The 13,640-nt window shown below is 38.6% G+C and overlaps 1 protein-coding gene across 2 annotated transcripts in view; it reads right to left on the bottom strand.

Moving 5' to 3' along the window:
- Nucleotides 1-13,640, bottom strand: part of LOC127854260 (homogentisate 1,2-dioxygenase-like) — a 34,419-nt gene that overhangs the window by 19,292 nt on the left and 1,487 nt on the right. The window contains exons 1-5 of one of the 2 annotated variants that reach the window (XM_052389290.1): nucleotides 12,182-12,363; nucleotides 6,314-6,385; nucleotides 3,329-3,417; nucleotides 2,056-2,161; nucleotides 902-961 (exon numbers count right to left, since the gene is read on the bottom strand). In XM_052389290.1, the coding sequence (XP_052245250.1) occupies nucleotides 902-961; nucleotides 2,056-2,161; nucleotides 3,329-3,417; nucleotides 6,314-6,385; nucleotides 12,182-12,184 (330 nt within the window). In that variant the 5' untranslated portion in view covers nucleotides 12,185-12,363. Of the gene's footprint in view, nucleotides 1-901; nucleotides 962-2,055; nucleotides 2,162-3,328; nucleotides 3,418-6,313; nucleotides 6,386-12,181; nucleotides 12,364-13,640 lie in introns of those variants that run through there. The other variant, XM_052389289.1, reaches the window with a different exon arrangement.

Genomic DNA, 13,640 nt, shown 5'->3' with positions numbered 1-13,640 from the left:
GTTGATACACGCGACATGTAGTCTTAGGATGGTTTACTTTTGTGCCAAGTAATATCAAAATCCCTCAATATATGGCAAAGTTATTGCTGATACAAGATGTTTCAAGCTTTTGTATGACCAAATTTGACCTAAACCACGAAGAGTGACCTTGACATTTGACACAAGAAGACAAGTGCTCCACGCGACACTGTGTCTTAAAATGGTAGAAATTTGTGCAAAGTTATTTTAAATCTGTCAATAAATGAAAAGTTATGCCTGAAACAGAAAATCGTGCAAAAAATGTACAGCCTAAACGACACACAGTTTAACTTCTCTTCAAAAGGGTGCATACAATAAATTGAACCTGAAATAAAACACAAATAATGAACACAAGTTAACTAAAATATCACGAATAACACTTCAGTCAAAGAGTAGTTACTGCAACCAATTATATATAAATTTTATTAGGAGTTTCCCCCAATTTAAAACTGATTTCATCTAGTGATATGGTGACACATTTTTTGGAAGCATATGACCTGGATGCCAATCAACCTAGAAAATGTCGAGATAAACATTCTGCCCAAAAAATCATCAGGATTTAATTATTAATGCGGCCCCCTGAATAGTAACACAGGTTTTCTAAGATTGAACCTTGGTACCTAGGTTTTGCACGCACCTGACGCAGAATCATACCCAGCTTAGATATTGTCCAGTATAACATTCTGACCACGTTTCATCACGATTGGATGACAAATACAACCTCATCAGTGGTTAAGAGTTGACAATTGATGAAGGACACCACACCCATCAAGCAGCATGACAACAGGATGATCACGACAGCTAACCTTGAGCATTTCATGCTCAGGTGAGCTAAATACATTTTCTGTAAATAAACTGAGGCAGCATTTTTGTCTCATATTACCTGAACAAAGTCCACTGCATGGTCTTTCATACTGGGAATGTCAAATGGATGCCATCGCAACTAAAAAAAATAATTTATAACTACATAAAAATAATAACTAATTTAAAAGAAACTTACGGTTAGTCATAATATAATGTAAATGCTTGTATTTCAGAGAACTGCTACCTACTGCATCCTACAGTATGTAAAGTCAATGACCTATAGTCATCCTACACTATGTGAATTCACTTACCTGTAGTCATCCTACACTAAGTGAAGTCACTGACCTGTAGTCATCCTACACTAAGTGAAGTCACTGACCTGTAGTCATCCTAAACTAAGTGAAGTAACTGACCTGTAGTCATCATACAATATGTGATGCCACTAACCAGCAGTCATCCTACATGTACACTATGTGAAGTCATCCTACACAATAAGAAGTCACTAAACAGTAGTAACCCTGAACTATGAGAAGTCACTGACCTGTAGGCATCCTATACTATGTGAGGTCCTTGACCTGTAGCCATCCCTCACTATGTGAAGTCACTGACCTGCAGTCATCCTACACAATAAGAAGTCACTGACCTGTTGTCATCCTACACAATAAGAAGTTACTGACCTGTAGTCATCTTACACAATAAAAAGTCACTGACCTGTTGTCATCCTACAATATGAGAAGTCACTGACCTTAAGTCATCATACACAATCATAAGCCACTGACCTGAAGTCATCATACACAATCATAAGTTAATGACCTGTAGTCATCCTACACTATGAAAATTCACTAACCTGTATTCATCGTTGACCTGGTGTCATACTACATGAAGCAAGTCACTGACCTGCAGTCATCCTACACTTTGTGAGGTCACTGACCTGTAGTCATCCTACACTAAGAAAAGTTACTGAACAGTAGTCATCCTACACTAAGAAAAGTCACTGACCTGTAGCCTTACTACACTATTGGATTTCACTGACCAGTAGTCATCCTACACTCTGAGAAGTCACTGACCTGTACTGTAGTCATACTACACTAAGACAAGTCACTGACCTGTAGACATCCTACACTATGTAAAGTCACTGACAAAAGTCATCCTACAGTAACACTATGCAAAGACCTGCAGACATCCTACACTTTGTGATGATCCTGAACTGTAGTTATCCAATAATGCACTGACCTGATTGGGATTTGGATGTACATTGTTCCAATCATCAGTCATTCTACCTCGATCCATCTTTTCAAAAGGTGTGTGTACCGCAGAGGGTCTTATTCGATATAACCAGCTGAAACAAGAAATAGTTGGAGATGTGTGATGCTCCCTAAAGGTTTTTTCTGTCACAATATTGCACTATATATTCAGATAAAAGGAAAAGTCTTGAGGGGCATAACTTTGGACAAAGTACTACAATGGATGGCTTAGCAAATTAAAAATTTCAAAGGGCCATAACTCTCTAAATAAACCATCTAACCTGAACCCACAAATAACATGCGCATCTCCTCAAGGCAGTTAAGCTTCCCATAAAGCTTCATTGAATTCCAGTCAGTAGTTGGGGAGAAATAGCTTGGACAACAAATGCACTATATGTACAGTTTATAGAAATTTTCAAAGGGCCATAACTCTGTGAAAAATCATCCGACCATAACCAGCTGATAATATGCACATCTCCTGTTGGTAGTGAAGCTTCCCATAAAGTTTCATTGAATTCCCGTAATAAGTTGCTGAGAAATAGCCCAGACAAGAATTGCACTATATGTACATTGGAAAATTTCAAAGGGCCATAAGTCTGTGAAAAATCATCCGACAAGAACCGGCTGATAATATGCACATCTCCTCTTGGTAGTGAAGCTTCCCATAAAGTTTCATTGAATTCCAGTCATTAGTTGCTGAGAAATGGCCCGGACAAGAATTGCACTATATGTACAGTTAATGGAAAATTTCAAAGGACCATAACTCTGTGAAAAATCATCTGACAAGAACCGGCTGATAATATGCACATCTCCTCTTGGTAGTGAAGCTTCCCATAAAGTCTAATTGAATTCCGGTCATTAATTGCTGAGAAATAGCCCGAACAAAAATTGTGCACAGACGGACGGACACATGGACGGACGGACAGACGAAGCGGTGACTATATGCTCCCCCAATTTTTTTTGGGGAAGCATAAAAAAGTTAAATGATAAAAACAAAACAAAAATCTGCATGTTAAATATCGCAAGGAATTATGAACGAATTTGTTATTAGTCTAAACTGGTTGTGTTTGATCAATGAACCAAAAAATTCATTAAAAAATATGCTTGTTTTTTTAGATTATATCAGTTTTTCAAAAGAAACAATTCTTGTTTAGGAATACGTGTATAAAGTTTCTTCACTAATTATCCCGCAGTATATTTCAATATGTCAGAGAATCGATGGGTCAAAGCGCTGTATGTCATGCTATATATTTGATGCTTACCTTCTAACATTGGAATTTCTGGGAGCAGTAAAGGCAGATCCTGACAGCTGCTCTGCATACAGCCCATATGCACACTTCTGGGGATTGTTCTGCAAATTAGCACAGGGGCAATCTCACAACTAGCTCAAACAAGAGGAACAAAGGCCTAAGGTTGCTTACCAGAGACATCTCACAACTAGCTCAAACAAGAGGACGAAAATTCTTAGGTTTCTCACCTGAGACATCTCACAACTAGCTCAAACAACAGGACCAAAAGCCTTAGGTTGCTCACCTGAGATATCACACAACTAGCTCAAATAAGAGGACCAAAGGCCTTAGGATGCTTACCTGAGACATCTCACAACTAGCTCAAACAAGAGGATCAAAGGCTTTAGAATGCTCAGCTGAAACATCTCACAAATAGCTCAAACAAATGGAACAAAAGCCTTAGGATGCTCACCTGAGACATCACACAACTAGCTCAAATAAGAGGACCAAAAGCCTTAGGATGCTCAGTTGAGACATATCACAACTAGCTTAAACAAGAGGAACAAAGGCCTTAGGATGCTCACCCGAGACATCTCACAACTAGCTCAAACAAGAGGAACAAAGGCCTTAGGATGCTCACCTGAGACATCTCACAACTAGCTCAAACAAGAGGAACAAAAGCCTTAGGATGCTCAGCTGAGACATCTCACAACTAGCTCAATCAAGAGGAACAAAGGCCTTAGGATGCTCACCTGAGACATCTCACAACTAGCTCAAACAAGAGAAACAAAAGCCTTAGGATGCTCAGCTGAGACATCTCACAACTAGCTCAATCAAGAGGAACAAAGGCCTTAGGATGCTCACCTGAGACATCTCACAACTAGATCAAACAAGAGAAACAAAAGCCTTAGGATGCTCAGCTGAGACATCTCACAACTAGCTCAATCAAGAGGACCTTAGGCCTGAGGATGCTCAGCTGAGACATCTCACAACTAGCTCAAACAAGAGGAACAAAGGCCTTAAGTAGCTCACCTGAGACATCTCACAACTAGCTCAAACAAGAGGACCAAAGGCCGTTGGTTGCCCACCTGAGACATCTCACAACTAGCTCAAACAAGAGAACCAAAGGCCTTATATTGCTCACCTGAGACATCTGACAACAAGCTCAAACAAGAGGACCAAAGGCCTTAAGTAGCTCACCTTTGACATCTCACAACAAGCTCAAACAAGAGGACCAAAGGCCTTGAGTAGCCCACCTGAGACATCTGACAACAAGCTCAAACAAGAGGACCAAAGGTCTTATGTTGCTCACCTGAGACATCTGACAACAAGCTCAAACAAGAGGAACAAAGGCCTTAGGATGCTCACCTAAGACATCTCACAACTAGCTCAAACAAGAGGACCAGAGGCCTTAAGTTGCTTACCTGAGACATCTCAAAACTAGCTCAATCAAGAGGACCAAAGACCGTAGGTTGCTCACCTGAGACATCTCACAACTAACTCAAACAAGAGGACCAAAGACCGTAGGTTGCCCACCTGAGACATCGCACAACTAGCTCAAACAAGAGAACCAAATGTCTAGGGTTGCTCACATGAGACATCTCACAACTACCTCAAACAAGAGGACCAAAGCCCTTAGGTTGCTCACCTAAGACATCTCACAACTAGCTCACAAGAGGACCAAAGACCTTAGATTGCTCACCTGAGACATCTCACAACTAGCTCAAACAAGAGGAACAAAGGCCTTATGTTGCTCACCTGAGACATCTCACAACTACCTCAAACAACAGTAACAAAGGCCTTATGTTGCTCACCTGAGACATCTCACAACTTCCTCAAACAACAGGACCAAAGGCCTAAAGTTGCTCACCTGAAACATCTCACAACTAGCTCAAACAAGAGGACCAAAGGCCTTAAGTTGCTCACCCGAGACATCTCACAACTAGCTTAAACAAGAGGACCAAAGGCCTTATGTTGTTCAACTGAGACATCTCACAACTACCTCAAACAACAGGACCAAAGAGGGCCAAAGGTCTTAAGTTGCTCACCTGAGACATCTCACAACTACCTCAAACAAGAGGACCAAAGGCCTTAAGTTGCTCACCTGAGACATCTCACAACTAGCTTAAACAAGAGGACCAAAGGCCTTAAGTTGCTCACCTGAGACATCTCACAACTAGCTTAAACAAGAGGACCAAAGGCCTTAAGTTGCTCACCTGAGACATCTCACAATTACCTTAAACAAGAGGACAAAAGGCCTTAAGTTGCTCACCTGAGACATCTCACAACTAGCTTAAACAAGAGGACCAAAGGCCTTAAGTTGCTCACCTGAGACATCTCACAACTAACTCAAATAAGAGGCCCAAAGGCCTAAGGTTGCTCACCTGAGACATCTCACAACTAGCTCAAATAAGAGGACCAAAGGCCTAAGGTTGCTCACCTGAGACATCTCACAACTAACTCAAATAAGAGGACCAAAGAGGGCCAAAGGTCTTGGTTGCTCACCTGAGACATCTCACAACTAGCTCAAACAAGATTTCAATTTTCGATTCGAAGATGTGATTAAAAAAAAGTTAATGAATTTTATTATTGAACACAATGATTTCAATAGCTTTTGAAAACCAGGCGTAAAATGACCCAGTCCTTGAAATGTTCAGTGGTCAAATGAAATTTGTAGGGGTCAAAATATTTAAGTCTACATAATTTGTTTCTGAATATTTGTTTATTACTCTTCAAATGTTGCTTTGTATTAATCAAAAGAGCAATACAGATAATATTGGGGAGTCAAGTTATATTGCAAAATGCTTGCATCAAAACGCAGGATTCTGCTTTAATCGAAATTCTTGGAGCATCACATAGTTTTTTATATTCAAATCCAGCTTCTTTTAGTGGTGTGTTTATCATGTGGACAGAGGCTGGAAGGTGAAATCCCTTGAGCATCATATAGTTTTTTATAATAAATTCCATCTACTTTTAGTGGTGTGTATCCTGTGGACAGAGGCTGGAAGGAACACTTACCTGGCCCTCAGGTAAGGCCCCTGGGCAGCGGGGGTCTTCTGTGGCAAACTCATTACCAAACCCACTGAGGTACTGAAAAACAACAAAACTCCCATGGGTATGGAAGCAAATACACATTGCATAATACAGTAGACTCTCTGTAAACCGGACGGTCTCGGGACCGGCCCGATCGTCCGGTTTTCAGAGAGTTCTGGTTTACCAAGAGTTTTCATATTGCCGAAATAGACATGGTATGAATTGTGTACAGAATCACATAAAAATAAAACAAACCATATACATTTACATGTACCATGTGATAACTGTACGCAGGTACTGATGATGTTAATTGCATTCTTAAAAAATGTGTTTTTAATCGATTAAAAGCAAAAAAAAATCCATACCAACTTGTTTTGATTAATCCCAAAGTGAGCATGGTGCTTTATACACTTTTGGGTGTTACCGCACGTCTATTATAGACATTCACAGTTTGTTTTACATTACTTAATCGGACTCCCATAGCGCGGTAACTACTTGACACCTTTATGGTTTGTTTAATCCGATTATCGATAATTGCGTGAGCAAAATGTGTGACACCGCACTCGCTGTGCTGACAAGGTATTTGTTATTTTCACGCCTCGGGCATCTTGAGAATTTAGACCGTCCGATATACTCAATATATTTTACGCTGAAAATGACCAAATTTACGGAGATACCCGTCCGGTTTCCGGTTTTCAGAGAGTTCGATTCATTCAACATTTTTTAACAAAGAAATAGAGGGAGAAAATACGGGACTGGCCCAACCGTCCGGAATCAGGAGAGTTCGGGTATTCAGAGAGTATGGTATTGGCAGAGTGTACTGTAGTGAAAAGAGTTTATCCATATGAGTAAATTATAACATTAATCAATACAAATGTGAATGTCACAACAGAGGTTTTCAAGATTGTTGTTAATTTACATCAATGCTGCACAATATCTTCATCCTAACTCAATTTACGGGGCAGAAATCTTTTCTATATTTAGTTACAGTGATCATAACCGTGACCCAATTGGTCCAAACTAAACTCCAATTCTAAGTTTGCATATAAGCAACCTTAACACAAAATGTCAGTGAATTACCTCCATCCAAACACAAGTTATTTGTCAGACACCATTTAACTACTTTCAGTAACAGTGACATTGACCTAAATGACACATCTTGTCCCTACAATCCAAAGCTTAGTCAGCATGTAAGCTACCTCAAGAGTCCACACAGAATATTTTTTTCTATTTTTAGTATATGCGACCACCAAAATACAATCTTAAGCTAGGTTTCCATGCATGTTTGCTATATCCAAAGATTTATCATTAAGATCATTAAGGTTGGTTACACAAATTTAAATTAATGACTGGAAACCACCTGTTTGATACTGCCTGTCTGCCCACCCACCTGCCAGCCCACACCTATAACCCCAATCTTATTACTAGGATTTAAACTTTGAAAACCTTTTTTATAAAAAAAACTGGTATTTTAATATATTGAACACATGAATATATAAAGAGACAGTTGATATTCTGTATAACTTTAAAAGGCATTATACAAAATGAACAAAACAAAGTAATGATAGTTAATCTGAAACTGTTGCTATCCTTTTTGTACCAGCTTTGGCATGACAGGGCCAAAAAAAACTCCTTCGCAAGGGGCCTCTTTTTCTTCCCCTTGACCAAAAAGGCCCTTTCTCCTACATAAATTTCTTTAAGATCATGCATTTTTCTCTAAATTTCCAATCTACCTCAGTATTTTTCATTCCCCAAAGCCAGAAAATTGTGTCTTTTTCCCCCGAAAAAGGCTGTGGCCCTTTCTCCAAAGTTGGTGTTTTGGCCCTGCATGGGATAAGATGACCATGTTATAGAGCTTACAACATCAAGTCAGTTCTTAGCAAACAGATTTTATCCCTTAGTCATTTATACTTTTTATACACCAAATTTTATTAATCACACGCATAAGTGAGAAAGTCAAGGAACAACAGTTGAAAAATTTGAAGCAGAAATTTAAGTCTGCATTGTATTATTATGGTATACATAAACTCCTATTGTCAAACTGTTTTGTTATTTTTTAGAAACATATTTAATATTTTATTACGACACCATTACAGCATTCATGGCACATTGCTTGACTGGATAACAAGCTTTCTGACAGACCGAAGCAGACAAGTCCTAGTTGAAGTCAATATATGGCACTTGCATCTATATACTCTGTAAAGTTGAAGTCAATATGTCCCCTGCATCACCTGTGAACTAAGGTGTACCTGCAGGGACTGAACTTGGCAAACTCCTGTTCCCCTTGTACTTAAATGACCTAGCCAATAGCGAATTATCAACAAGCAGTCTAATTGCTGATGAGGAAGATTGAGTCAAAGGATAATATAGCTATATTGCAAGACTATGTGGGCCAACTTCAACAGTAGGAACAAGAGATTAACTTCAATCCATCCAAATGTAAAGAAGAGAATCTTATACCAAAGTGCTTGTACCAAGCATCAACAACAAGAGGAGATTTGCTTCCCTTTAATGTGCCTTTCTGAAGAAATGACTAACTCATTATTTCAATATACTGAACCTTTGTGGAACAAGATGCCCGAGCACCTTACCATTGCATCCAGGCTGAAGGTCTTCAAAGGGGCCTGAGATATACTTAACTTCCAAACGTTTGCACAAATTAAAAAATAGAAATGGCGTGGCAGAGGCCGGCGCGTATTCCCATGCCGCATGTTTGACCCAGGGGCACCCCAGGGTTGGTAATGGGGCCATGCATACCGTATTGACTCTATGTTTTCGGACACCTCTTTTTGTAGCAATAAAAATTATTTTTCGTGTTTCTTAATTTTCGGACACACGAGTTTTCGTCCATATTTAATGTTTCTAAGTTTTCTGACAGTAAATTTTACAGCGCTATTTTACCAAATTTCGGTCCTGTTTTCGATATCTAATGACACTTCAATCATGGGGTTTTACAACCAGATTAACATCATAAAACATGGCAGGTGCATGCCTGAGGGCAACGGACCATTTCATTTGCGTTATTGGGTAAATAACCTTGTAAACTGGTATTAAACAATGGTTTTATTACAATAACCAGGGGTAGTGCCGATTAACAGTTCAATTATCTACCGCAATGGTACTACCCCTTCTCAGTAAAATAACTGTGACAAACAGTATCAATTTGAAGTGAATCGGTGTAGAAAAGAAGAAATTATAGTAAAAGGCAATTTTGGGTGGGTGGGGCGCCCCAGGGTTGGTAATTGGGCCATGCATAGCTGAGATTAACTGTATTGTCATAAGAGAGGTTCAGTATCAATTTGAAGTGAATCGGTGCAGAAATGAAGAAATTATAGTAAAAGGCAATTTTGGGTGGGCGTGGCCTATGTGGGCGTGGCCAATGTGAGGGGGGCGCCCCAGGGTTGGTAATGGGGCCATGCATAGCTGAGATTGACCGTATTGTCATAAGAGAGGTTCAATATCAATTTGAAGTGAATCGGTGTAGAAATGAAGAAATTATAGTAAAAGGAAATTTTGGCTGGGCGTGGCCTATGTGGGCGTGGCCTATGTGGGCGGGGTGCCCTAGGGTTGATAATGGGGCCATGCATAGCTGAGATTGACCGTATTTTCATAAGAGAGGTTAAGTATCAATTTCAAGTGAATCGGTATAGAAATGAAGAAATTATATTTAAAGGCAATTTAGGTTTGCGTGGCCTATGTTGGCGTGGCCTATGTTTCCGGGGCGCCCCAGGGTTGGTAATGGGGCAATGCATAGTTGAGATTTACCGTATTGTCATAAGAGAGGCTCAGTATCAATGTGAAGTGAATCGGTGCAGAAATGAAGAAGTTAATGTAAAATAACATAAAAAAATGAGTGAAAATCTCTGACCCGGCCCCGCCCCAACCCCCATAACTTTTGACCCAGGGGTCAGATCAAAATTCCTTCACTGTCACCGTCGCACATATGCTCATAGCTACCATGTATGTAAGTTTCAAGGTTCTAGTGCTAATATTGTAGGAGGAGCAGGTGGCCAATTTTTCTCCGAAAAACGTGGGGATAATGACATCCAGCCAATCTAATTATTCTGGTCATTATCATTACATTAGCCTTAGAAACTTGTAAGATATTTTTAAAACCCAATTCAAAGCCAATAAAACGAACATATAATGTGACCTTTGACCAATAACGACATGCTGTCTGTTGCATCCAAGCGCTGTAGCCAATTGAATTCCGGTCGTTTACCCCTAAGACATTTCCTCCCCATATGTTCCCCCCCCCCAGACGTTCCCCCCCCCCCTTTTAAGTTATACTGCTGACGTCCCCCCCCCCCCCCCCCCCCCCAATAAATTAATAATTGTTTGGTTGAAGTATTATCTTGATTTATTATCAAATTGATTATTTTGTTTTTGAAATCTTTAATAAACTTTATCTATGAAGCAGCTTGTTTTTTTTTTGGCTTTAGAATTCTTTTTGGTTTAACTGTTTAAGGAATGCATGGTAAATCATTAGTAAGTGCATGTTTGTGTACAAGTGGAATACATGGAATATTCTCAAAATCTTACTGTGTATCTTATACATGTTGATGTTTTTAATTCAATTAAATAGGATCAATTGGTGAATTATTTCAGTTTGAGTAAACTTGGGCAGGGCTGTGGAACTGTAGTTATTTGTTGTTTTTAATCCAATTAAATAGCGTCAATTGGCGATTTGAACAAGAGAAGTGTCTGTCAGAAACACAATGTTCCCTTTTGCACTGCTTTGAAATCAAATTTCTCTCAATATATCATTTAGCCGGTTTAGAAATTATCTCGATTTTAAAGCTTATTACTTCCCTTGGATTGTATTTTTTATCATCTGACCTTGAAGGCTGACCTTGATCTTTCACCACTCAAAATGTGCAGCTTCATGAGATGCACATGCACGCCAAATATCAAGTTGCTATCTTCAATATTGCAAAAGTTAATTATGGCCAAAGTTAAAGTTTTTGGACAGACGGACGGATGGATACATAGACGGACAGTTCAACTGCTATATGCCACCCTACAGGGTGCATAAAAATGGTAAAATCACATTAATATAAATTTCAAAACTGTTTTCCTTGGAACAATTAAATATGATAAATACATTAACTATGTAACTGTCAACTTTTTTTATCATGCATTCATATGTATATCATCAAATTATTCTGTCACTGATATTTTCATTTTTACTAATAACTAATTTAGACTAATTTAAACAGAATTGCACTTTCCTTGCAAATAATTTCATTATTAATTATATAATTAGCTAACATAATCAAAACTTATTGATAATTTAATAATTTAACTCAATGATATTAATAATATTTAAATATCCCCACAAAAACTAGGGTAGGTAGGTATGGATTTTTTTTTTTATTTCTTTTTTATTTTGAAATGATCAGTTGTGACAGTGTAAAATATTTTTAAAGCTTCTTCATCATCAGTTTTACATTTTATGACCTGCAACAGATTCTATTCTACTTTACATGTATTTTACTACAGTAAGTCATTTAAGTGTTACTTTTCAACTATAGAATGTGCTAATCTCATTTTATGAATGACTATCCCCCTTTAAAGATGTCACCTAATCTTAATTAATTAATGCAATAGTTATAATTGTTTAATTTGTAACATACTATTCAACTTAAATCTAGAAATGGCGCGCGAGAGGCCGACGCATATCCCGACACCGCATGTTTGACCCAGGGGCGCCCCAGGGTTGGTAATGGGGCCATGCATAGTTGAGATTGACCGTATTGTCATAAGAGATGTTCAATATAAATTTGAAGTAATTCGGTGCAGAAATGAAGAAGTTAATGTAAAATAACCTAAAAAATGAGTGAAAATCTATACCATAATTTCTCCTCCTCATCCTGCTCTCCTAACAAATCTAATACTGAATCAAATTCACTGACGTCCATTATGTACATGTCATCCTCATTGGAATGACTTATGAGATGGCTGAACGTGCTCTTTTATAGCCAATCTTCTTGCTTCTGTTTTGTAAAAGTTATGTTTTGAGGTTAAATGGTTGACTAAATAGTAGCGTCTCAGAAATTTTCTATCGCTATGATCTTGTACACAACAATGAAATTGTTGAATTTCATGTCTGTCTTTGATGTGCCTGTTCAAAGTCCATCTTGCTTTAAATTGTTTCTCACATTTTTCCCACTTGAAAATTTTGACAGATTTTCAGTAATGAGTCTAAAAGTGTTATTGCACAAATTGAAAGTTTCAGCCCTGTTATAGATTCTTGAGGCTCTATTCCATGAGTTTCTCATGCTTTTTATGCTTGACTGCATTTTATCTCTTCTCTCATATACAGGTGTCCCTTTGCGACAATATTTTATAATCCCTTGTATAAACATTAGATGGATGAGCTAAACCATTTCAAAGATGAGTTAACACAAACAATTGACTACTAAATACATCTCTGCGCCACTACTGTGTAACTCTATATGTGTTTTCAATACACAATCTTCATTGTTGAAAAATTCCTTTGTCCGATGAAAATGCTTGCACTTCTTCTGATTGGGTAGATAACCACATAATAGATTTCGAAATCTAAACGCAGACCCTAAGTTTAAGGTCAAGGTCACGGTGGTAAAAAGTTTCATGCGCATGGAAAGGTCTTGTCCAGATACACACGCATACCAAATATGAAAGCAATATCTGAAGGGACAAAGCAGGTATGAGCCTTTTTCGAATCGCAGTCGAAGATTTTGAAACCTGAACGCTGACCTCAAGCTCAAGGTCACAGGGGTCAAACATTTTATGCGTATGGAAAGGTGTTGTCCAGATACACATGCATACCAAATATGAAATCAATATCTGAAAGGACACAGAAGTTTGAGCCTTTTTCGAATCGCGGTCGCAGACTTCAAAACCTAAAAACTGGCCCCAAGTTCAAGGTCACAGAGGTAAAAAATGTTATGCCCACAGAGTGTTGTCCAGCTATACATGCATACCAAATATGAAAGCAATATCTGAAAGGACACAGTAGATATGAGCCTTTTTCAAATCGCGGCCGCAGATTTCGAAACCTGAAAACTGACCACAAGTTCAAGGTCAAGGTCATAAGGGTAAAAAATTGTGTGGGCATGGAAAGGTGTTGTCTGGATACACATGCATACCAAATATGAAAGCAATATCTGAAGGGACACTAGTTATGAGCCTTTTTCGAATCGCGGTCGCAGATTTTGAAACCTGAAAACTGACCTCAAGTTCAAGGTCACAGGGGTAAAAAATTGTATGCGCATGGAAAGATGTTGTCCAGATACACATGCATACCAAATATGAAAGCAATATCTGA

The sequence above is a fragment of the Dreissena polymorpha genome, chromosome 12 (assembly GCF_020536995.1).
Source record: "Dreissena polymorpha isolate Duluth1 chromosome 12, UMN_Dpol_1.0, whole genome shotgun sequence".
In the NCBI taxonomy this organism is placed as follows: Eukaryota; Metazoa; Mollusca; class Bivalvia; order Myida; family Dreissenidae; genus Dreissena; species Dreissena polymorpha.
Note: the sequence above shows the minus strand (reverse complement) of the source record. Positions and strands in the feature narration are given on the sequence as shown.